We start from the raw sequence: 21687 nt of genomic DNA on the forward strand, positions 1-21687 counted from the left end.
TGAATAAGGTGAGTTTTGAGCTTAAAATCTTGAGAAAAAGAATTTTTTGTATGAAAATTAGAACATTGAGTACTGCTTGTAAAATGTTTTTGAAACTTCTCAAACTCGGGTCCCAGGCAATTTCAATTTTTCAAATTTGATGAATTTTCAATCTCTGATCTTTTGAATTTCAAGTTTTGTGTTTCCTGGGATTTTATAGCTTTCTGATTTTCATAGATTTTCAGAATTTCCACACTTCTGAAAAATTTTTAATTTCTCATTTTTTTAAAACTTCGAATTTTCTGAATTCTCAAATTTCCAGACATTTTCAGCTCCCAGAAGTTTCTGAAATACCGTAAAGTCTGTATTAGAAGGGTCCCTTCAATAGAAGGGCCCCTCTAATAGAAGCGTCCTTCAAGAGGGGCTTGAGAAAATAGAAGGGCCCCCTATAATAGAAGGGCCCCCGTAATAGAAGGGCCCTCTGTGAAAAAGGACAACCCTTCCAAATGTGTTTTGAAATCAGAAAATTTCCCTACTTTTTCAGTGGAAAATATTCCGGGAAATCCACAATTCAATAGAAATTTGTTGAAATTTGTTGAAAATTTTTCGATGAAAATCTTGCTCATTTTTCGTGAAATTGGCAGATTTTAGTGAATTTTGAACAAAACTTTGTCAAATTTTTCGATGCAAATTTTCGGAAAGAAATGGTTGGAAAAATAGAAGCCCCCCCCCCCTAATTGAAGGGCCCTCCTGAGGTACCTTGGAACAATAGAAGAACCGGCTCTTCTAATACAGGTTTTACGGTATTTCTAATTTTTCTAATTTTCAGGGTTTAGTAAACCTAATAATCTTCCTCACCACACAAAAATGTCTCCGGGACCTAATGTTCCCAAGATCTGCTCGAAAGGTAAATTTTCCAAATTTTCAGACAATTTTAGAAAAATTACAGACATCAGCGATGCTGCCCTCACGAACCACAAGAACCAATCACACGATGATTTTTTGATTTCTCTTTTATTTTTATTTTTCTGAATTTGATTGTTTAAATATGTTGAAATATGAAAATTAGTTTTTGATATAAAAATTTTTAAAAATGACAAATTAAGTTATTTTTTGAAAGCCACGTGAGTTCCATCTCCCAAATTCAGAAGAGCTGATCTGGTTCTTTGATCCTGGAAGATGATGTCGTTGGTGGCGTGAATAGCAGCATTTGAGGGATCTTCACGACACTTTGGATCAGCCACTTTTCCGCCGCGAAGACTCTAAAAACTTATTAAATTTTTAAAAATCGAATTTTGGAATCTCTATGTAATTCCGATTTTCGAAAAAATTGAAATTTTCGGGTTTTCGGAACATTTAAAAATTTCTGGATGTTCCGAATCCTTTAAAACCGGGATTGTCCGAAATTAAAAATTTCCGTACGTTTTCAATACAATTATATTCCGGAAGTTCCACAAGTTCCCAGAAATTCGCTAAAATACTATATTCTGTTCAAAAACTTTCTGAATATTTGTGAAATTGATAGATTTTCATGAATTTTGAACCAAAATTCGTAGACTTTTTTGATGAAAAATTTCTGAAAAAATGATCGGAAAACTAAAAAGGCTTCTTCTAATTGAAGCGCCCTTCTAATAGAAAAGCCCTCCGTAGGTACTTGGAAAAATAAAAAGGCCGGCCCTTCTAATACAGTTTTCACGGTCTTCCGAACTTTCGAACATCGGAAACTTTGCGAAATATTGGAATATTCCGAATTTCTAAATATCGAATTTCCGGGATCTCGGAACATTTCGAAATTCGGGAATGCAGAGAATCGGAATCTCGGAATATTCCGAGGTTTTAAAAATCGGCCCCTCACACTCCTGGCTCCACCAAAAATACGGATTAACTTTCTCTCTTCTCGGCCACCGAACTCACATTGTCAACCAAAATCACACCTCCACTTCTAAGAAGGGTCACACACTTCTCATAATAGGCCGGGTAACTTGTCTTGTCAGCATCGATGAATGCGAAATCAAAGGTTCCAGATTGGCCATCGGCAATCAGTTTGTCTGGAAATTCAAACTCCTGCACCCGTCACGCAAAATGCACAATATTTGAAAGGCAAATATTTGGGAGGGTACAGAAATTTAGTATTAGAGGTACAAAATACTCAATTCGGGGTTAGAAAATACCTGAAAATTTTATAATTTTGTACTCATGATTTGTGGATTTTGAACCCCTAAATCACTTTGTTCTTCCTTGTACCTCACAATTGTTAGAATCATTAGACCCTCCAAAAAAGGTGCCCTTTTGAAAGTGGAATTCAAAAACCCACCCAAACTATCCACAGCTGCTCCCTCCACAGGCTTGATTTTTGCGAACGTCTTTTGATCCTTGGACAAGATTGGAACTCCGTATTTCTTATAATTTGTATGGTCAATATCAAATGTATAAACCTCTCCATCATCCGGAACAGCCAATGCCCATGCCAATGCGGATGCTCCTGTATAGGTACCAATGTCCAGGACACGCTTTCCTCCGAAGGATTGGATGAAATGTTGACCGAAAGTTAGAACTTCTGGAGCTCCAAGCATTCCACCCATTGGAGCATTCGTAAGGGTTTCTTTTTGAAGTTCCACTTGGAGTGGAGTCAGGATCGCGGTGTGCTGAAAAAAAGGAATATGGAGATTTTCAAAATTTCTGAATTTCTCTATTTTAAAAAAACCAACCTCAGAACAATAAGCGACTACTGGATCGGCATTCTTGTTATAGCTCTTCGCAACCACTGAAGACATTTTTGGCGCCAAAATATTTATTTTCTAATTTTCAAAAAAATCAACCACAACACCTCTATTTATATCATTCAATCTGTTCAATGGCCTACGTGATTCAATCCCTGCGTCTCCTCCACTCCCTCACTCTCTCCGCCTGCGTCTCTCTTATTGCAACTGAACTTTTGGAATGATCTCAGAGTTCCGCATCAAATTTGACGAATATTTTTTGAACATTTTGTCTTTGACACTGATCATAATTAGAAGATGTATGTTGAGTATCCTTGGACGGACCAAAAAATTATATTTCGATTGTTTCGGGGAAAAATAGTCAACTTTAAGGTCTCGAAAAATCAGTCCAGAATTTTTCAAGTTGTCTGAAAATTTTAGAGTATACTATACAGACATAGAGCTTCATTTTTGTAATTGGCAACTTTTCTGTAGCTTTTTCAATTTTTGAAATGCGTGCCTTTAATGATGAGACGGCAACAGTGTAAGAGAGAAAGTGGTATGATATTTTTAAACAGACATATCTCCAAAACTAAAAAAGCTACAAAAAAGTTGTAAATTACAGAAATGAAGATCTATTTTTGTTTAATATACTCTGAAAATTTCAGACAAATCGGAAAATTTTTAAACATTTTTCTAAGTTTTCGAATCAGACTATTTTACTTTTCAAAATTTTTTTTGGTTCGTCAAAGATCCAGCAAGATCCTCATCATGCATGTTCAATATTTTACCCTTTTTTCCCATTTTTTAACCTATTTCTTGCCCTTCATTTGCCCTAATCTAAATTCCAACATACATTGTAGTCACTTTGTATGTTGTTTATTTTCTTCCGCCCCGTTTTCTCGGACCGTCTAAATCTCTTCTATTCTCACTATATCTCACTGGTCTCTTTTGATGCAGAACTCTGATTTTCCGATAGATTCGTATACACAAAGCACGAAAACGTTGGTTTCGTTTTTTTGTACAAATCGGTTTTTTGGACTTTTTTGAAACCTAATTTTTTGTAATCCTGAAGTTTCTAGAATTTTTTAAATATTCATATTGTTGCTGGACCATATGAAACCTTTTAAGATGACATTTTTCCCTATTCAAGGTTTTTTGAAATTTGTTCTCGTGCTCTTAAAATTCGTTAAGACTATTCTGAATAGCAGCATACTTCAAAATCCCGAGAAATTCCGGTTTTTAGAATTCCCCGATACCGTAAAAGCTGTAATAAAAGAACCATCAAACTTTTAAATTCGAACCTCGGTTCCTGTCGCAAAAAAGACACAAAAAAAGTTGTCAACTGATACATTTTTTATCATAATATCCGGAATATTTTGTCAGTTGACACTTTTGACATCTTGCAAAGGAGACGAGAAAACTAAACTCAAACCTTACAGTGCGGGAGCCCTTTTATTACAAGTTTCATGCTAGTCGCTCCTTACTTAGAGACAACAGATGACGTGAGAGAGGTACTGTGCCCTCCCAAAAAATCAAAAAAATTTGCCAATTACAACATTTATTTTAACAACAATCTTTTTTATGATCAAAAAGCCAAGGAATTAGGTGTTCACTTCTTGAAAGCGATATGAGTTCCGTCTCCAAGATTGAGAAGAGCCGAATAGGTACGATCGTCCTGATAGATCTTGTCATTGGCATCGTGAATGGCTTGTGTGCTCTCGCTCTCGGCTCGCTTGGCTGGGTCGCAGACAGCTCCGTTCCAGAGGCTCTGAAAGATTGAAAGCATGTTATATGTTCTCTATTGGACTCGCTAGCCAAGGAACAGCTTGGTGATTTTTTAAAACGCTCACATTATCTTGGAACATTCGAAAAGCCTAACAAGTTCTGGAAATTCTCAAGTGCTTAAAACTGATCTAAGATGTTCAAGGAGGTTATCTACCAGTGATTTTGTGTCTCTTTTGGAAGCTTCCAGAAGCCTTGGTAGGTCTTCCGAAGCAAAACCTTCCAAAGAAGCCTCTAGAAGGATCTACAAGAACTTGCCACTAATGTAAGTAAAAACATAGATCCTAGATCACACTTTTATAATCCCGGACCTCACCACCTACATAGCTTTCCCTCCTCTTCCACCAAACTCACATTGTCCACAAAAATGACACCTCCCTTGCGAAGAAGTGTCACCGAACGATCGTAATAGTTACTGTAGTTGGCCTTGTCAGCATCGATGAATGCGAAATCAAAGGTTCCAGATTGGCCATCAGCAATCAGTTTATCTGAATTTTCCTAATTTCTTTTTGATCCTGAAACTCTCCCTACCCAATGCCTCCAAAGCGGATCCCTCGAGTGCGTGAATCTTTTTGAACGTCTTCTCGCATTTCGAAATCACTGGCACTCCGTATTTCTTATAATTTGTATGGTCAATATCAAATGTATAAACCTCTCCATCATCCGGAACAGCCAATGCCCATGCCAATGCGGATGCTCCTGTATAGGTACCAATGTCCAGGACACGCTTTCCTCCGAAGGATCTTATGAAGTTCTGTCCGAATGAGAGAACTTCTGGAGCTCCAAGCATTCCACTGTGTGGAGCATTGGAGAGAGTTTCCTTCTGGAGTTCAGCTTGAAGAGGGGACTGGATGCTGGTATGCTGGAAGGGTTTATTTTTGTGGAACAATCTACAACAAAAAAACCAACCTCCGAGCAATAAGCCACCACTGGATCAGCTCCTTTTTCGTAGCTCTTTGCCACCACTGAAGTCATTTTTTCTGGGAAATTCTAATTCAATATATAAAGAAAACGAAAAAGGACAGAAGTATCCTTTCCGTTGTCTCCATCTGCTTTTATATTCCCGGATCTACGTGAATTATTGTCGTTTTTTCGGCATATTTTTGGAAGCTCGTCACTTTTGTCACTGTGTCTGCGTCTCTATTGCAACTGAACTCTCCGACGAATTGAAAGTTCAGCGCCACTAGAGAAACCTGGGGAAAATGAAATTGATCGAGAAATTTTGAAATAGTTTTTGGAAGATCAAACCATGAGAATTATGAGCAATGTAATTATGTCGATATTCTAGGAGGGAATTGGGAAAAATCGTGTTTGTCTCGGTTTCCGAAATTTCGGATTTTCTGAATTTTTTTAACTTTTGAATTTCGGAGTTTCCGATTTTTCAAATTTCATAGTTTTTGGGAACTTTTAAAAACTTTGAATTGTCTGGAATTTCCTAGATTTCGATTTTCTGAATTTGTGAAATTTTCAAATCTTAAAGTTAAGATTTTCTGGAACTCATGAATATTAGAAATTTTGAATTTCCAAGAATTTCTTAAACGACGGAAATTCAAAATTTTGGAATTTCTGACTTTTTGAAATTGACGATTTTGTGATTTTTCTTTTGGATTTTTGGAATTTTTGAAATTTCGAATATTCTTTTTTTCATTTTTCACATTTTTCAATTTTCCGATTTTATTTCTTTTTTCTATTTCACTGATTTTCCGTTTTCAATCCAACTTTCAGTTTAATTTTCAAACTTTCAACTTTTCCCCAAAAATATCTTTAGTTTCATTTTTTTATCAGGTTCATAGTTCCTTATCATTTTTTCTCTCTTTTAAAGTTTCCTTCCGAAAGAGCATGACAAAATTCAATTTGGCAAAAAATGATGATTTTTCAGAAATTTTGGGCAATTTTAATTATCTTATTGTTATCACCTTCTTTGGTCTTTGGTGTATTTCTAAGAATAATAAAAGAAAAAGAAAAACATAATATTTTAGGTTTTCTTAGAAGGATTGGTTTTTTGTTCCTGTTTCCTCAGAATTGTTCGTATTTTGATAATTGGGAAATTCCAGAGATCTCCTTATAATTTTTTTTCAGAGATATCTAATTTTCAGAAGTTCCAAAATCCGAAAAATTCTGAAAATTCAGAAATTCCAGAAAATCAGCAGTAATCGAAAATTCGAGAATTTTAGGAATTCTGGAATTCCAAAACTTCCGAAATTTCCAGAAATTCAATGTTTCGAAATTCTAAAAATTTCCGACATTTCAACAAATTCCAAAATCTGAATCTCTGAAAGTTAGAAACTTCAGAAAACGTAATATTTGTTTCAAATCCGAATATTCGGAGATTCAGAATTTCCAGAACATTTATTCAAAATTCCAGAGACATAGAAATTGGCTAGTTCCAAAAAATCGAAAATTCCAAATTTTGAAAATTCTAGAAATTCAAACTCATTTTAACTTTTTCCGAATTTTCCCAGAATAAATTGTTTTTCTTGCATCAATTTTTTTTCAACCCAATTCCCAAGAAACCTAAAAGTACCTTGATCAAAGAAATAAAACTAGGCTCCGCCCCCTTTTTTAGGGAGACGCAGACATTCCGAGAAAAACGTTTTTGTCATCGTTTTCTATTTCCCTCGTAAAGTATAAAAGCAAAACCATCTTATGTTTGTTTATCTTTTTCTCACTTTTTGGCTTTTTCTAAATTTTCAAATTTCGAATGTTTTCCAGAAAATGTCCGTCGCCAAGAGTTACCATAAAGAAGTGGCTCCAGTTTTGGCCTACTGTGCAGAGGTAAGAAAAAGGAATTTTTTGAAAATCGTAATTTTGAAAACTCGGAATGACTCGGAATCGAAAAAATGGAAAATTTATTAGATGGGCTTTAGGACCTTCAAAAAACATTCCCAGTTTCTCAATAAGATTCTCAATAGAGCACATTTTCCAGCACACCGTCGTGCAAGAGCAACTCCAGGAGCAACTTCAAAAAGAGACTCTCTCCCATGCTCCAATGTCCATGATGCTTGGAGCTCCAGAAGTTCTCTCATTCGGACAGAACTTCATCAGATCCTTCGGAGGAAAGCGTGTCCTGGACATTGGTACCTATACAGGAGCATCCGCTTGGCATGGGCATTGGCTGTTCCGGATGATGGAGAGGTTTATACATTTGATATTGACCATACAAATTATAAGAAATACGGAGTGCCAGTGATTTCGAAATGCGAGAAGACGTTCAAAAAGATTCACGCTTTTGAGGGATCCGCTTTGGAGGCATTGGGTAGGGAGAGTTTCAGGATCAAAAAGAAATTAGGAAAATTCAGATAAACTGATTGCTGATGGTCAATCTGGAACCTTTGATTTCGCATTCATCGATGCTGACAAGGCCAACTACAGTAACTATTACGATCGTTCGGTGACACTTCTTCGCAAGGGAGGTGTCATTTTTGTGGACAATGTGAGTTTGGTGGAAGAGGAGGGAAAGTTAGGTGGTCAGATCGCTAGTGTATCTAAGATCTATGTTTTTACTTACATTAGTGACAAGTTCTTGTAGATCCTTCTAGAGGCTTCTTTGGAAGGTTTTGCTTCGGAAGACCTACCAAGGCTTCTGGAAGCTTCCGAAATGACCGCGAAAGCTACTGGTACTTGTGTAACCTCCTGGAAGATCTTAGACCAGTTATAAGCACTTTAGGTTTTCCAAAACTTTGTAGACTTCTGGAAATTTCTAAAGCTCTAGAAAGGACCTTCTAACTTTTCCCTCTAGCGAGTCCAATAGAGCGCATTTTCCAACTTCTGCAATCTTACAGAGTCTCTGGAGCGGATCGGTCTGCGACCCAGCCAAGCGAGCCGAGAGCGAGAGCACACAAGCCATTCACGATGCCAATGACAAGATCTATCAGGACGATCGTACCTATTCGGCTCTTCTCAATCTTGGAGACGGAACTCATGTCGCTTTCAAGAAGTGAACACCTAATTCTATTGATTTGATTTTAAAACGCTTGTATTTCTTTATAAAATGTATTTTTCTTGTGACCTCTTCCCATGAGCCTCCTTATCTCCCGATCTGATCTTTCTGGAGCAGATCTAACCTACTGATAAGAGATTGCTATAAAAGCCAACCAACTCTCCCAACCACACCATCGAGTAAAACTCTTTCCAACATGGCCCAATCCGTCCCACCAGGAGACATCCAAACCCAGCCCAACGCGAAGATCGTGTTCAACGCACCGTATGATGACAAGCACACGTAACACATCAAGGTGATCAACTCATCTGCTCGTCGCATTGGTTACGGTATCAAGACGACGAACATGAAGCGTCTTGGTGTCGATCCGCCATGTGGAGTTCTCGATCCAAAGGAGGCTGTTCTCTTGGCTGTTTCCTGTGATGCGTTCGCTTTTGGACAGGAGGTATGTGTAGATATCCGAGGATCTGTGGGCCCAGATATCTAGGTTTCTAGATGGCTAGACCTTGTAGAGCCTGGGAAGCAATATAAATGGGTTTATAGGTCTTTCAGAAGATTCCACAAAAAAATTAGGTCCTAGAAGTCTGGGTTCTTTAGTCTAGAACTTTTAGAGCTTTTCAGAAGCTTCTGACGCCTTTTGGATGATGGTTCTAGGAGCTTCGGAACCCTTATCTAGGCTTCTGATGGGCACCTCAAGCTTGCTATACTGACATCCAAATCTATGGAAGCAAGATCTGGGGTATCGGTCTTGTAGAGGCTTTTCAAACTGGTTCCGAAAGCTGCAGAAGTGTTCTGAATGCTTCCAAAAAGCCACCGATGCTTTTAGAACCTTTTAAAAGATCTAGGACCAGTTTTGAGCTTCTCCAGAACCTTCTATGCTCTTCTAGCCATCAAAACGGTCTATAGAATCCTGGAACTTCTAGCTTCTAGGCTTTTCTGACTATCGAAACTGACTATAGGCTTCTGAAAAATTCAGAATGCCTTTAAAAAATCCTTTCTTCCAGGACACGAACAACGACCGTATCACCGTTGAATGGACCAACACGCCGGACGGTGCCGCCAAGCAGTTCCGTCGTGAATGGTTCCAGGGAGACGGAATGGTCCGTCGCAAGAACTTGCCCATCGAGTACAACCCATAAAGGGACCATTTGGGAGCAACAACAAGCGGCAGCCACACATGTCTATTTCCTGGAGATTATCCTCAGAATTTTATTTTCTTCGATTTTTGTGATTTGATGAATGAATGAGATTGTAGAGGTGCTGATCTTGAATCCTTATGGGCTAGAAGACTTGGAAAATCTAGAGAAAAAAGCAAGAAAAATTTAAGAAAACAAAAAGAAAATAGAATAAAAAATCAGAAAATTTTTGAAAAAATACTTCCGCTATCCCCTAATTCAGGCCTAAAACCCCAAAATCGAGATTTTGACTTAAAAAAAAAATCAATTTTTGGATTCAGGTGAACAGATAAAAAAGAGAATACACGTAGATTTAGAATCAAAATCAGTAAAAAATAACACAGAAAAATGACGAGAAAGAAGTGATACAGATGAAAATAGATTTTCTTAGAAATTTCGAAAATTAGCAGAATTTCCCGTTGACGAGATCGTAGAACTGTTTGCCGGGCGCGTAGATGTTGAACACCGTCGACAGTTCGATGTCTTCTTGGAATCGGCGGACGCTTCGCTGGAAAGATTGAATTTTTAGTGGAATTCTCCAGAATTCCTGGTCATTTTAGACAATTTTTGGGTCATTTGGCCACTTTTCCTAGCTAATTTTAGACCAATTTTGAATCATCTTTGTAGTTTTTTGGGTCATTTTGCACTTTTCCAAGTTATTTAGAGCAATTTTGAGTCATCTTGCACATTTTTCTAGGTCATTGTGAACCAATTTTGAGTTTTTTCTAGTTCATATCAGATATTTTCAGTCATTTGGCTACTTTTCTAGGTAATTTTAGATACATTTTGAGTCATTTTGGACCGATTTTAGGTCATTTTAAACCAATTTTGAATAAATTTGGCCACTTTTCTAGGTAATTTTAGACCAATTTCAAGCAATTTTAGGTAATTAATACACCTTTTTCAGGTCATTTCAAAACAATTTCTAGGTCATTTCGATTAAATCTTGAGTTATTTAGCACTTTTTTCAGGTCATTATAGACCTATTTTCACTCATTTTTGTTATTTTTAGGGTGCTTGAAGACTAAAACCGGGTCATTCTACACGTTTTTATAAGTTATTTGGGACCGATTTTAAGATATTAATCCAGTTTTGAGCCATTCTGCACCTTTTTTCGGGTCATTTCAGGATTTTTTCCAGAGTTTTGGGATTTTTTCCAGCTCGTTCAGATTATTCTAGACCCGATTTCGAGCCATTTGATAACTTTTTAGGTGCTTTTACGCAAATTTCGAATCATTTTGCACCTTTTCCTAGGTAATTTTAAACCCATTTCGGCTCACTTCAGTCAAATTTTGGGTACTTTTTTGTAGTTTTTTGAGTTATTTCAGGCTATCATCGGGTCATTTTGATTTTTTTAAATGTCATTTTGGACATTTTTCCTAGGCCAGTTTACACTGATTTCGAGCCTTTTTTGGCCATTTTTCCAAGTATTTTGAAACCAATTTTGAGTCATTCGGATATTTTTTAGGTCATTCTAGACTCATTTACAGCTATTTCGCACATAATTAAAGCTGTTTTTTTCTGATTTTGAACGAAATACAAAGAAATGTTTTTAGTTTTCCATTTATTTTGAATCATTTCCGCCCAATGTTTAGTTCTTTTAGACCAAACATAATCTTGATTCTCACCTGAACAGCTGGTAGCAATGTGAGCAATTGAGCAACTCTCACAGCTGGCTCCTGGATTTTCTTCACGAATCGCAGATAAAACGTCAGCTCTCTCATCACTCGATCCTTGACTTCCTTCCCGATCAACACGCATTCATCGGTTTGTTCCTCTAAACCGAAATCCCAAAAAAGAAGTGTGCAAAGTGCGAAGAACTCGTAGACGTCGACTTTCTCAGCCATCACCGGTAGGATTAGAGCGCGACGATGAATCTCGAACGACGGTTGGAACATTCTGGAAGTCCTGTTTTTTAGTCAACGGGGGGACGTTCGAGAGGCTCGGTTTTGATTGGAAAATCGATTTTTTAATTTGCAATAAAAATAGGCGTTTTCAGACTGAAAAATCGGAGGGGTTTAGCTTCGAAATTGAGATTTTTCAGCTTTAAATTTGTTTTTCCAGCAAAATTATCATTTTTTGACCTGGAAAACCGCCAAAAAAAACCTCAAATGTGGGAAAAAGGACATCTGGATCTTGGCACGTACCGACAGATTTTCGAAATGTCAAGGTTTTCAGCTTTTTTTTAAAAAGATTTCCCGAGAAACTTATTTGCAGAATTGTAAAAATACAAATTAGCTAAAATCTAAGTTAAAAATGACCAAAAATAGAAACGGCCGAAAATCTGTCTGTAAGTATGGAAATCCGGATGTCCACACTTTTGGGCATTCTTTCAGGAATTTTAGATTCAAAAAAATTTGAATTTGCTGAAAAATTTGCTAAAAAACGACCGGAAGAGTGCTAAAAATCGAAAATCTGTCTGTGCGTCCGAAAGTCCGGATGACCGATTTCTGACACAATTTCGATGTTTCTGGTAGTTTTTAAGCGAAATTTCGGCGTCGCCAGATTTTCAATGTTTCTAGCTGATTTTTCACATTTTCAGCTCAAGTTTCCAATAAAAAACCTACTTTTTCACCTCATCTGGTGACAATTGCTGCTGCTCAACATCTGGATCATAGAAGAATTTGTCTAAATTCTGAATATCGATATAGTCTCCAGAAGGGCAAATAATTGCGTTCGACGTGTCGTTGATATGACATAAAAACGCGCCTTCGATCATGTTGAACGGTGTGTAGAAGTTGCGGAACAGAACTTTCTGGAAAATTGGACAAAATGAATTTTCAGATTCTTGTTTCCAGACCTTCTGATCAATGGGAAGCTGTACAAATTCGTCGAAACACCACGATATCCAATCGGCGACCAGGGAAACTTCTCGAATGCTCTGCTTCTCGCATTCTTTGTAGTTTATCGCTTTTGGCGCTTTTTCCTTGAAAAAATAGTTGAAAAATGACCAAAAATGATATTTTTAGCCAATTTTTTGATCTGATTATTAGAATTTTCAACCCAATTTTTATCCTAAAAATTCGCTAAAAATGATTCAAAATGGAGAACAATCGAGAAAGTTTGTCTGAAAGTCCGAAAATCCGGATTTCCGCTTTCTGACACGATTTTTGAGCTGATTTCCGAATTTTCAAGCCGTTTTTCTTCAAAAATTCGCTGAAAATGATCGAAAAACCATAAAAATCGAGAAAATCTGTTCGTAAATCCGAAAATCCGGATGTCCGCTTTCTGACACAATTTCTCATATTTTTTTGTTGTTTTTAGCTGATTTGGTGTTTTTAAATTTCAAATCACCTTTTGTTTCAAAAAATGACCAAAAACGCCCTAAAAACAATAAAAAATCTAGAAAATCTGTCTGTAAGTCCGGAAATCCGGATGTCAGCTTTTCGACACAATTTCAACCAAATTTTCTTGATTTTTTCAATTTCCCCCCCCCCCCCCCCCCGATTTTTACCTTAAAAAGACTCTGCCCATCCTTGCGATGAATCACGATTCTCGCATTATCCATCTTCCGATAGTTCACTCGCATTTTCGTCAAAATCGGCATCGCATCGATCAATTCCGCTGGCAAATCGCCAACCAGTGGCGTCGGACTACTCGTAGTGGGCAGAACACTTTCACCAATAGAGCTTAAAGCTTGATACAAGTCCATATTCGTGGAGTCAGGCTTCATTTCGCGTTTTCCGATGACGTCACGTCGCTGTTGAACCCCAGCTGGATTCATGCCGACTTCGAGACACTTGGTAAAGCGACACGCGCGACACATACAGCGGACATCTGAAGCTTGGCATTTTTTTTTATATTTGTTATCTAAATTCAAAAATAAATTACTTGCAGCAATATCACAATCATTGTTTCCCCGACAGAGATAACGTTTGTCCAGTGATACACTTCTACGGAAGAATGCAGCGCAAGCTCTGGAAATTCGTCATTTTCAGATGAAAATCTAGAAGAATTCTTTCTAACCTGCATGCTTCTGCACCAAAATGAAACCCGTCGCCCTCCTCTCGGCATACAGCACAACTGGCGCGTTCTCTTTGCGGCAACATCGAAGATTCTATAGTAGGCAACGAGGAAGGCGAATCCAATTCTTCTAGTTTTGTGGTCATCTCTGGAAAGCAAAAAGAGAAAAAAATGGCGAAAAGTGATGGAAATACATATAATCGAAAATCAATAAGACACTTGATAAGGGCAACTGCTGGTGTAATCTCTGAAAGTGAAGGCAGACCAAAGCGATGGAGAAAAGTGTGGAGGAGCAGAGAGAAAAGTGTAGTTTGTGCTCCAGGAGGAAAAAAAACTCAAGAAGTCAAAAAATATGAGACTTGGTGGAAAAATGGAAAGAGGAGAACCTGCAGCGCGGCAAACACAAATTATAGTTTGTAGTCTCGTCACAAGATACACTTTTCGTAGTTTGTGTAGTGCGGATTAATAATGCAATCCGGTTTTTTTTGAGAAAAACATCAAAAGGGAGAGGAAAAACAAGAGTTCAGAAGGACGATAAAATGTTGTCTGGGGAATAAAATGTGAAAATTCTCGATTTTCGATTGAGAAATTGGGATTTTATGCAACACCGAAACTCCAGAAAGAATTCAAGAAAATATTTTTACCAGAATATATTCATTTTTTCCTTTTTTCATCCGATTTTATCTGAAATTTGAGAATTTTCCGGTTGAAAAAACTGATTTTCTCTATATTTTTCAATCTTTTTCAGCTTTTTCTCGTTAAAAATTCGTCAAAAATCAACAGAAACAGACAGAAATTCGCTGAAAAACTCAAAAAAGATCGAATAAAAATTAATTACAGTAACTTGCAGTTCCCCTGTACCTTTAAGCTTTCGCGGCGAGACCCGCCATTTTGAAACGTGGCGCCAGCTTGAAAAGGAACCGCGCATTTTCGGCTTTCGACCTGGATTTTCTTTCACTTTTGTTTATTTTCAATCGAATTTTTTGTATTCTGCGACGTTTGGACAGTTTTCTGTCTGTATTTGGACTCAAAAATTCGAAATTTTCGCAGGAATTTGAACATTTTTCGTAGGTTCGTCAAAAATTAAGGGAAATTTTAATTTTTGAAGGCCTCTGCTTTCTATTTCCGGCCAGTTTCTTGGGGAAAATCCGAGACATTGTCTAAAATTGTTGATTTTCATCCCACGCGAATGCATTTTTTCAGAAATTCGACGATTTTTTTCGGGAGACTTGTTGTGCTCGACTCTCATATGGGTCTCTTGACTTTGCGATTTTTGTGGCCAGTTTCAAGCGTTGTTCAGGAAATTTGAACCATATGTGTCTGCTAGAATCTCAGTCTCTCATATTTTTTGTTAATTCCAAGGTTCCCAGCAGTCTATTTTCGGTTTTTCCTGCTGCCTCTCAAGATTTTTTCTTTACAGTTTTCATCTTCTCCCTGAAAAAATTCCCTGTATTCCCAGAAATGTTTTTGAACAGTCTCTCCATTTCTTTCTTTCTTCCCTTGTTTTCAACGTCCTCTATCTGCCCTCCCCATCTCTCTCTCTCTCTCATCTTCAGTAGAGAGATTCTCTACCAGCACCATTATACAGATTTCTCTCCGCTGAGTCACTATATTGTTGTTTTCTTTCACCCTTACACAGTTTTCGCTCCTGCACTCCCTCCCATTCATTCAGTGGGGGCGATGGATGGCGCGAGATGTGCCGAGAGATAGGAACAACAAGGAGAGGGAGCCACGAGGCGAACACTGGCCGCCGCCGCGGTTGCAGAGACCCTTCTCTTTTCTCTCTGGGTCCACACTATTTCTAGGAGCGAGAGGGACACGAATGAAGGGGCAGCGGGGAGGCCATTCGCGCTCACGCCACCGCCTCGACAGTCTGGTACACTTTTTCTTTGTATGTCCTTCCCCGTTTCGCAATGTCTGTTTTCGTATTAGTTAGGAAATCGGATGCCACATCGTCTTTCTAGAAGCCTATTTTAAGATTTCCAGGTCATCTCTAATTGCGCGTGACTCCTTGTTTTCCTAGTTTGTTTGTGTTTGCTGGCAGACACGTGTAGGGTCTCTGCAGTCCTAGAATGAGTCGTCTTGGAGGTTTAGTTCAGTTTTGCCACCGCGCTCAGAATCCAATGTTCGCTGCTTTCCTTAGAACTGCTCATTGTGCATTGGTAATTTTTTCCGTCATTTTCCTACTCATCTTCTTCTCCGTCTCGTTTTGACCCATCTCTTTTTCCTCTAATTATGTCTTGCCCTCTGTTTCACTCTCCCCATCTCTCGCTCAACCATTGCTATTTCCAGAAAAACATGCCAATTCAAAGCGACATCGTTGGAAAGTGGAACTTCGTCTCTTCGGAGAACTTTGACGAGTACCTCAAGGAGGTTGGAGTCGGATGGGCCGTCAGAACCATTGCCACCAAGACGAAGCCAACTCTCGAGTTCGCCGTCAAGGGAGACGAGTGGACCATGAACTCCAACTCCACCTTCAAGAACTACACTCTCAAGTGGAAGCTCGGAGCTGCTAGCGATGAGAAGACCGCCGATGGGCGTGATGTAAGTTTCTTGCAAAAATTCAGCTGATTCCTTCGAACTAAATGATGTTTTCTAGGTGTCCAGCGTCTTCAACGTCGAGGGAGACAAGCTCGTTCAAGTCGAGACCGGAAAGGGAGGAGGCAAGGATTCTCGCATCGAGAGATACATTGAGAACGGCAAGCTCGTCATCGTCTGTACCTGCAACAACGTCAAGTGCACCCGCGTCTACGAGAAGGCCGCCTAAACTGGCTCGACACCCGAGAAATAAGAACTAATTATTTATTGTATTTCCCCGATTGCCCTCTTTCTACGGAACCCCACCCAAAGCTTTTATCATTCTCCCTATTTTATGAAATGTAATTTTTAAACAAATTCGAACAATATTTATCACAGAAATGCCGTGATAGCGACCCGCTTGGCTAGAGATTCAAAATTAGGTTCAGCGTCTAGACAACATCCTCATCTATGAATTTAATCGAACTAAAACTGGCTCCGAACGCTTTCGTTGGTGTCTTCTCAGAAGCGACTCTTCGTGTCACGCAGATGCAGTAGAAGATGATAATGAGAAGAACCATCAGGAGGACCCAGATGCCAATGAACATCATGTAATCCACCCAATAGAATTCGTCGTCTGGCTGCAAAAAGAAACAGTAAGAATGCGAGAGACTTGTCAAAATCATACCATCGTCCCCGTCCAAATGCACATGTCAGAATTGGAAGGCGTTCTAATAAAGGGACACGTCGGATCCGGACACAAAACTTGTGAAGCCGTCGGTCGGTATTGCGATTCTCTCGCCGAGTTCCTTGTGAACAACGAATTCCAAACGGCCAAATGAAGCAACGAAAGGCCTCGTTCCGAGAAGTGAGCACAATCGTAGCCGAGAATGCTCAGATCCACTCTGAGAAATGTTGTTTTTTTGGGTGGAAATTCAAAATTAGGACAAACCCATCAGGAAGGTTGGTGAGTGCCGGATCCTTGAGAAGTGGCAGGACTTCCACGTGGAATTGCGGTTTTCGGTAGTTTTTTTCGACGATTATTTCGACCTAAAAAATCGATATTTCCAAAAAATTCGAAAAAAGGGCTCACCTGATCCCAAACTGAATTATAATTGAACTTATTGTGCACCTTCCACTGAGCCAGCTGGCTCTTACAAGCCAATGATTGATGACTGGCATCACGCCAGATTCCACTTCCGGATGATCGTAAAACGACAACGAACGTTTTCTCGGGCACTAACTTGACTAATTCCTCGATGGCGGCGAGTACTTCGACTGCCGTTTGTCCGGTTTCCGATGCTTTTCCGTCTTGAATTGTCGCCAGAATCACTATCATTTTCCAATGATTCTCGTAATCATTGATTCGTCGAATCGATTCACCAATGTCTCTTGCTTGATCAGCTAGCGATTCATCCAGTTGGTTGGATTCAATTTTCTGGAATTTTTTGATTATTTTTGAGGATTTCCTAAAAACCAAAAGTTTGTTATCCTTTGAAAAGGTCAACGTTTATCGCTATGTCTTTTTCAGACTTCCGTAGTTTTTGGATTTTATAGGTGTTTTTGGAAATTTTGGAATTTTCAGAGTTTTTCGAGTTCGGTATTTCGAATTTTCAGATTTTTTTCAAATTTTTCGGATTTTTGGAATTTTTGGAGCTTTCGGAATTTTTTTGGAAATCTGGATTCGGAATATCCTGAAATTTTGGAATTTCAGATTCTTGTAAGTTTTGATTTTTTCCGGTTTTTGGAAATCAGAAATTTCAAGGTTTTTTGGAACTCTCGGAATTTTCTGATTTTTGTAGTTTTTCAGAAGTTTTTTGAAATTTTTGGAATTCCAAGTTTCAATTGTTCAAATGTTCAGATTTTTCTATTCACTGGATTTTTCGGAGTTTTCGGAATTTTTTTGGAATTTTGAACTTTCGAGAGCTTTAAATGTTTCAGATTTTTGAAGTTTTTGGAATTTTATGGGTGTCGAAACTTTCGGAGTTCTTGCAGTATTTGGATTTTCAGATTTCTATAACTTTTCTGGAATTTCGATTTTTTTGGAATTTTTGGAATTTTTTTCCAGTTTTCGGAATATTCGGAAAATTTGGAATTTAGAACATTTTAGAATTCATGGAATTTTCAAATTTTGGTAGTTTTTTGCAGTTTTTGGAAAGTGAAGAATTTAAAGTTTCTGAAAATTTTCTCCGATTTTCGAAACACTGGAACTTCTGAAATTTTTGTATTTTCGAAATTTTGTTTATGGAATTATTGGAGCTTTCGAGATTAGTGGAATTTTTAGGAGGTTACTCTTCTCCAGATTTTTCAAATTTTTGATTTTTTGGAGTTTTCGAAAGTTTCGGAATTGGTTGAATTTTGAGTTTTGATCATTGTATTCTAGATTTCCTGGTGTGGAAGATAAGGCCCATTGAAGGTCTAAGTGTTATCTCAATAACGGAAAAAACTAGAAAAAGTAACCAATTGAAAAAAAGTGTGAAATTGAATTTCAAACATTTTCATAGTTGGCCAATTTTTTCTAACTTTTTTTGAGTTTAACCCGATTTTCAGCAGTAAGCCTCTATGTACAGTAGCCTACAACCTTCGAAGCGCGTTATCTTCCCAACCAAAAGAGGGAGAGGAACATTTTAAACTTTGAAGATGTGTCAAGATTCAAAACTTTTTTCTAATAAACGACTTTCTCTAGTATTCTTGGTTTCCGAGTTGTACCCGATTTTCGGCAGAGATATGTATTTGGCAGAATTGGCATTTGAGGTCATCTGCCGAAAATCGAGCATAACTCAGAAACGAAAAAAGCTAGACAAATTTTGTCAACTAGAAAAATGTGTACAATTCAATTTTACACATTTTCATAGTTATTCATTTTCTTCTAGCTCTTTTCGTTTTCAAGTTCTAGAATCCCTTCTCACTTGTAACTCTGCGCCTCGAAGCTGTAGCATTGATGAAAGAGATGGGAGACTCATTTCGGAGGATCGAAGATTGCATGGTCCCAGAATCCCTGCAAAGTTCAAAATTTCAAAGTTATTCTAGCATTTTCAAAATCCCCAGGGATGTTCTAGAATGTTTTGAACGTCCTCATTATCCTTGTGGATGCTTAATGAGAAAGAGAGAGAGAGAGAGAGAGAGAGAGAAAATAAATAAGCTGGTAATTAAAAAAGGGGGTATTATTTGTTATAGAAAATGGGGATGTTTTGATGGGACGGGCGGGAAAATAGGGATAAGGATTAAAGGGACACCTGGATAGGTAAGGGATGGAAATGAATGGGTTCTATGGCTTCAGAATTGGAGATTCTCGTTTTCAGATTTTTTCAAAAAAATGGAATTTAATTCAAAATTATCTAAATTCTGAAACTCTGAATTATGGAGAACAATTTTTAGAAAATCTGTAAAAGTGCTGAAATCCAGAAATTCAAAATTTTTGAGATGACAAATTTTCTGAAGCTTCGAGTTTTCGAATTTCGAGGAGATTCAAGCCGGTCCTTCTATTGTTCCAAGGTACCTCCGGAGGGCCCTTCTATTACAGGGGCCTTTCAATTAGAAGGGGGCCCTTCTATATTTCCGGCCAGTTTTTTTTTCCGAAATTTCGCATCGGAAAGTTCGACGAAGTTTCGTCCAAAATCCATGAAAATCTGCCAGTTTCACCGAAATTTAGCAAGATTTTCGTCGAAAAATAGAGTTTCAACAAATTTCTATTGAATTGTGGAGTTCCCGAAATATTTTCCACTGAAAAAGTACGGAAATTTTCTGATTTCAAAACAAATTTTGAAGGGGTGTGGGTCCTTTTTTACAGAGGGCCCTTCAATTACAGGGGGCCCTTCTATTACAGGGGGCGCTTCTATTTTTCCGAGCCCTTCTCGGAGGGCTCTTCTATTAGAGGGGCTCACAGATATTGTATTTCGGAAATTCAAAAAAAAAGTTTGAATTTCGAAAAAGAGAGAATCCAAAAAAATAAAATTTCCCAAAAATTCAAACTGCTCACCTTTCTGTAGTAGTGTATAATTACTGGGACAATACGATGATAATTGTCCTAATTCCCCATAAAACTTAATTGTTTTCGCTTGTAAATGATGAGCATCGTTTATTGATGGAATCGCCGTTTTTCTTGGTCCACATTTTTCCAGATCCTTCATTACATAGTCCAATGGATAGTCTTCTTCTTGCTCTTCGAGCTGGGAATTCTGAAAAAAATATTTAGAAAATTCTGGATTTTTAAGAATCTTGCAAATCTAAATTTATAAATCAGAAATTAAGGATTCGAGAAAGTTAGAATCCTAAAAATTCAGAAATTCAAAAGTTCAAATTTTTGAAAAATTATTTTTCCCTTTTTTTGAATTCTCAATTTTTTTTTAAACTTGAAGAATCTCTGAATTTGATATAACATTTCCAAATAACTTCTAAATGTTCTAGTCCTCCAAAGAACTTCTAAATGTTCACAAATTTCTCACTAAATTTCAGAACTTTTTCCCAATTTTTAAAATGTCTTGAAAGTTTTCAAACTTCTGATTTCAAAAGTTCCAAAATCCGAATATTTTCTTATTTTCTCTAAAATTTTAATATTTAATTTGTAACTGATGCCCCAGATTTTCGGGAAACTTCACTATCAAAAACAATTATTCCGGTTCATTAGTTTTCCGATTTTCCTGAAAAAGAAAGGATTTTGGAATGAGATATCCAGAAAAATTCAAGAATCCCATAAAATGAGATATTCAAAATTTCAAAAAAAAATCGGAAATCGAAACACACAGAAATTCGGAAACTGGAAAATTCAAAAATTCAAGAATCCAATTCGAGAAAAAAACTCCTAGTTTTCAAAAATGGCCTAGAAAATCTCCAATCTAGGCCATCAATTTTCAAAGATTTATGGCTTTTTCTTTTTTTTTCGGATAAGGGAAGGGAAAAGAAAAATGAGCCGACTATTAATCAAAAAACGTCCGAAATGTTTCCTTCTACCCCATAAACTTTTCAATGGCCTAGAAAACTCCCAAACGGCCTAGTGTTCCGCCCCACCCACCTGCAAAGTGATCAATTCCATCCATTGATCATAAAAATCCCGATCCGTCGTCAATTTTTCTTCTGTCCTCGTCAAAAAGTCATCGTTTCGAATGTGCTGAGATTCTGATGACGTGGGGAAGAAAACGACGACGAAGAAAATTAGAAAATTCAAAATTTTATTTTTCATATTTTTGTTTTTGAATTTTCTTTAAAGGTTTGATTGACCTGAAAATGAATGATTTGAAAATTTGGAAAATCGGAGAACTCTGAAAAACGAAAGTTGTCAAAAAAAAAGAGAAAGAAGAAAAACGAAAGGAAATGAGATGACGGAAAAATACTTTTGTTTTTTGGTGGCCTAGAAATTCCATTTCTCGAATTTTCTAGGCCATCAACTTCAAATGCGTGAAACTTCGTTTGAAGTGGTTTAATTTAGTTTAAAAATTGACAGAATTGAAGGAAATCCAGAAAAGAAAAACATTTGATGGCCAAGAAGTCTCAATTTTGGTTTTCTAGGCCACCATTTCAAATGCGTGTAACTTCATCTAAAGTGATTCAATTTGGCTCGAAAATATACAGAATAGTAGGGAATTAAAAGGGGAAAATATGGACTTCAAAATTCGAATGTTTCAGAATTTCA

At 37.5% G+C, this 21687-nt stretch overlaps 7 protein-coding genes across 7 annotated transcripts; 3 read left to right on the forward strand and 4 right to left on the reverse strand.

Moving 5' to 3' along the window:
• Window positions 1–1085: 1085 nt before the first annotated feature.
• Window positions 1086–2753, reverse strand: CBG12148 (the record flags this gene model as incomplete). The annotated part of the gene is made up of 4 exons (XM_045237038.1): window positions 1086–1241; window positions 1894–2027; window positions 2294–2624; window positions 2688–2753. The coding sequence occupies 4 exons, from the start codon at window positions 2751–2753 to the stop codon at window positions 1086–1088; spliced, it is 687 nt and encodes a 228-aa protein (XP_045094773.1).
• A 1537-nt stretch (window positions 2754–4290) lies between these two features.
• On the reverse strand, window positions 4291–5438 carry CBG12149 (the record flags this gene model as incomplete). The annotated part of the gene is made up of 4 exons (XM_002636179.1): window positions 4291–4449; window positions 4818–4951; window positions 4995–5325; window positions 5373–5438. The coding sequence occupies 4 exons, from the start codon at window positions 5436–5438 to the stop codon at window positions 4291–4293; spliced, it is 690 nt and encodes a 229-aa protein (XP_002636225.1).
• Window positions 5439–7178: 1740 nt separating this feature from the next.
• CBG12150 lies at window positions 7179–8404 on the forward strand (the record flags this gene model as incomplete). Its single annotated transcript, XM_002636180.1, has 4 exons — window positions 7179–7238; window positions 7353–7719; window positions 7763–7896; window positions 8246–8404. The coding sequence occupies 4 exons, from the start codon at window positions 7179–7181 to the stop codon at window positions 8402–8404; spliced, it is 720 nt and encodes a 239-aa protein (XP_002636226.1).
• Window positions 8405–8749: 345 nt separating this feature from the next.
• On the forward strand, window positions 8750–9542 carry CBG12151 (the record flags this gene model as incomplete). Its single annotated transcript, XM_002636181.2, has 2 exons — window positions 8750–8848; window positions 9408–9542. The coding sequence occupies 2 exons, from the start codon at window positions 8750–8752 to the stop codon at window positions 9540–9542; spliced, it is 234 nt and encodes a 77-aa protein (XP_002636227.2).
• Window positions 9543–9981: 439 nt separating this feature from the next.
• On the reverse strand, window positions 9982–13687 carry Cbr-nhr-86 (the record flags this gene model as incomplete). Its single annotated transcript, XM_045237039.1, has 6 exons — window positions 9982–10086; window positions 11207–11477; window positions 12146–12504; window positions 13033–13355; window positions 13410–13495; window positions 13545–13687. The coding sequence occupies 6 exons, from the start codon at window positions 13685–13687 to the stop codon at window positions 9982–9984; spliced, it is 1287 nt and encodes a 428-aa protein (XP_045094774.1).
• A 2152-nt stretch (window positions 13688–15839) lies between these two features.
• Window positions 15840–16308, forward strand: Cbr-lbp-9 (the record flags this gene model as incomplete). Its single annotated transcript, XM_002636183.2, has 2 exons — window positions 15840–16085; window positions 16141–16308. The coding sequence occupies 2 exons, from the start codon at window positions 15840–15842 to the stop codon at window positions 16306–16308; spliced, it is 414 nt and encodes a 137-aa protein (XP_002636229.2).
• A 202-nt stretch (window positions 16309–16510) lies between these two features.
• CBG12154 lies at window positions 16511–21237 on the reverse strand (the record flags this gene model as incomplete). Its single annotated transcript, XM_045237041.1, has 7 exons — window positions 16511–16699; window positions 16747–16963; window positions 17011–17108; window positions 17152–17496; window positions 18968–19056; window positions 20038–20227; window positions 21070–21237. The coding sequence occupies 7 exons, from the start codon at window positions 21235–21237 to the stop codon at window positions 16511–16513; spliced, it is 1296 nt and encodes a 431-aa protein (XP_045094775.1).
• Between the last annotated feature and the right edge of the window lie 450 nt (window positions 21238–21687).

This window comes from Caenorhabditis briggsae (assembly GCF_000004555.2).
Source record: "Caenorhabditis briggsae complete genome, chrV, whole genome shotgun sequence".
NCBI lineage: Eukaryota > Metazoa > Nematoda > Chromadorea > Rhabditida > Rhabditidae > Caenorhabditis > Caenorhabditis briggsae.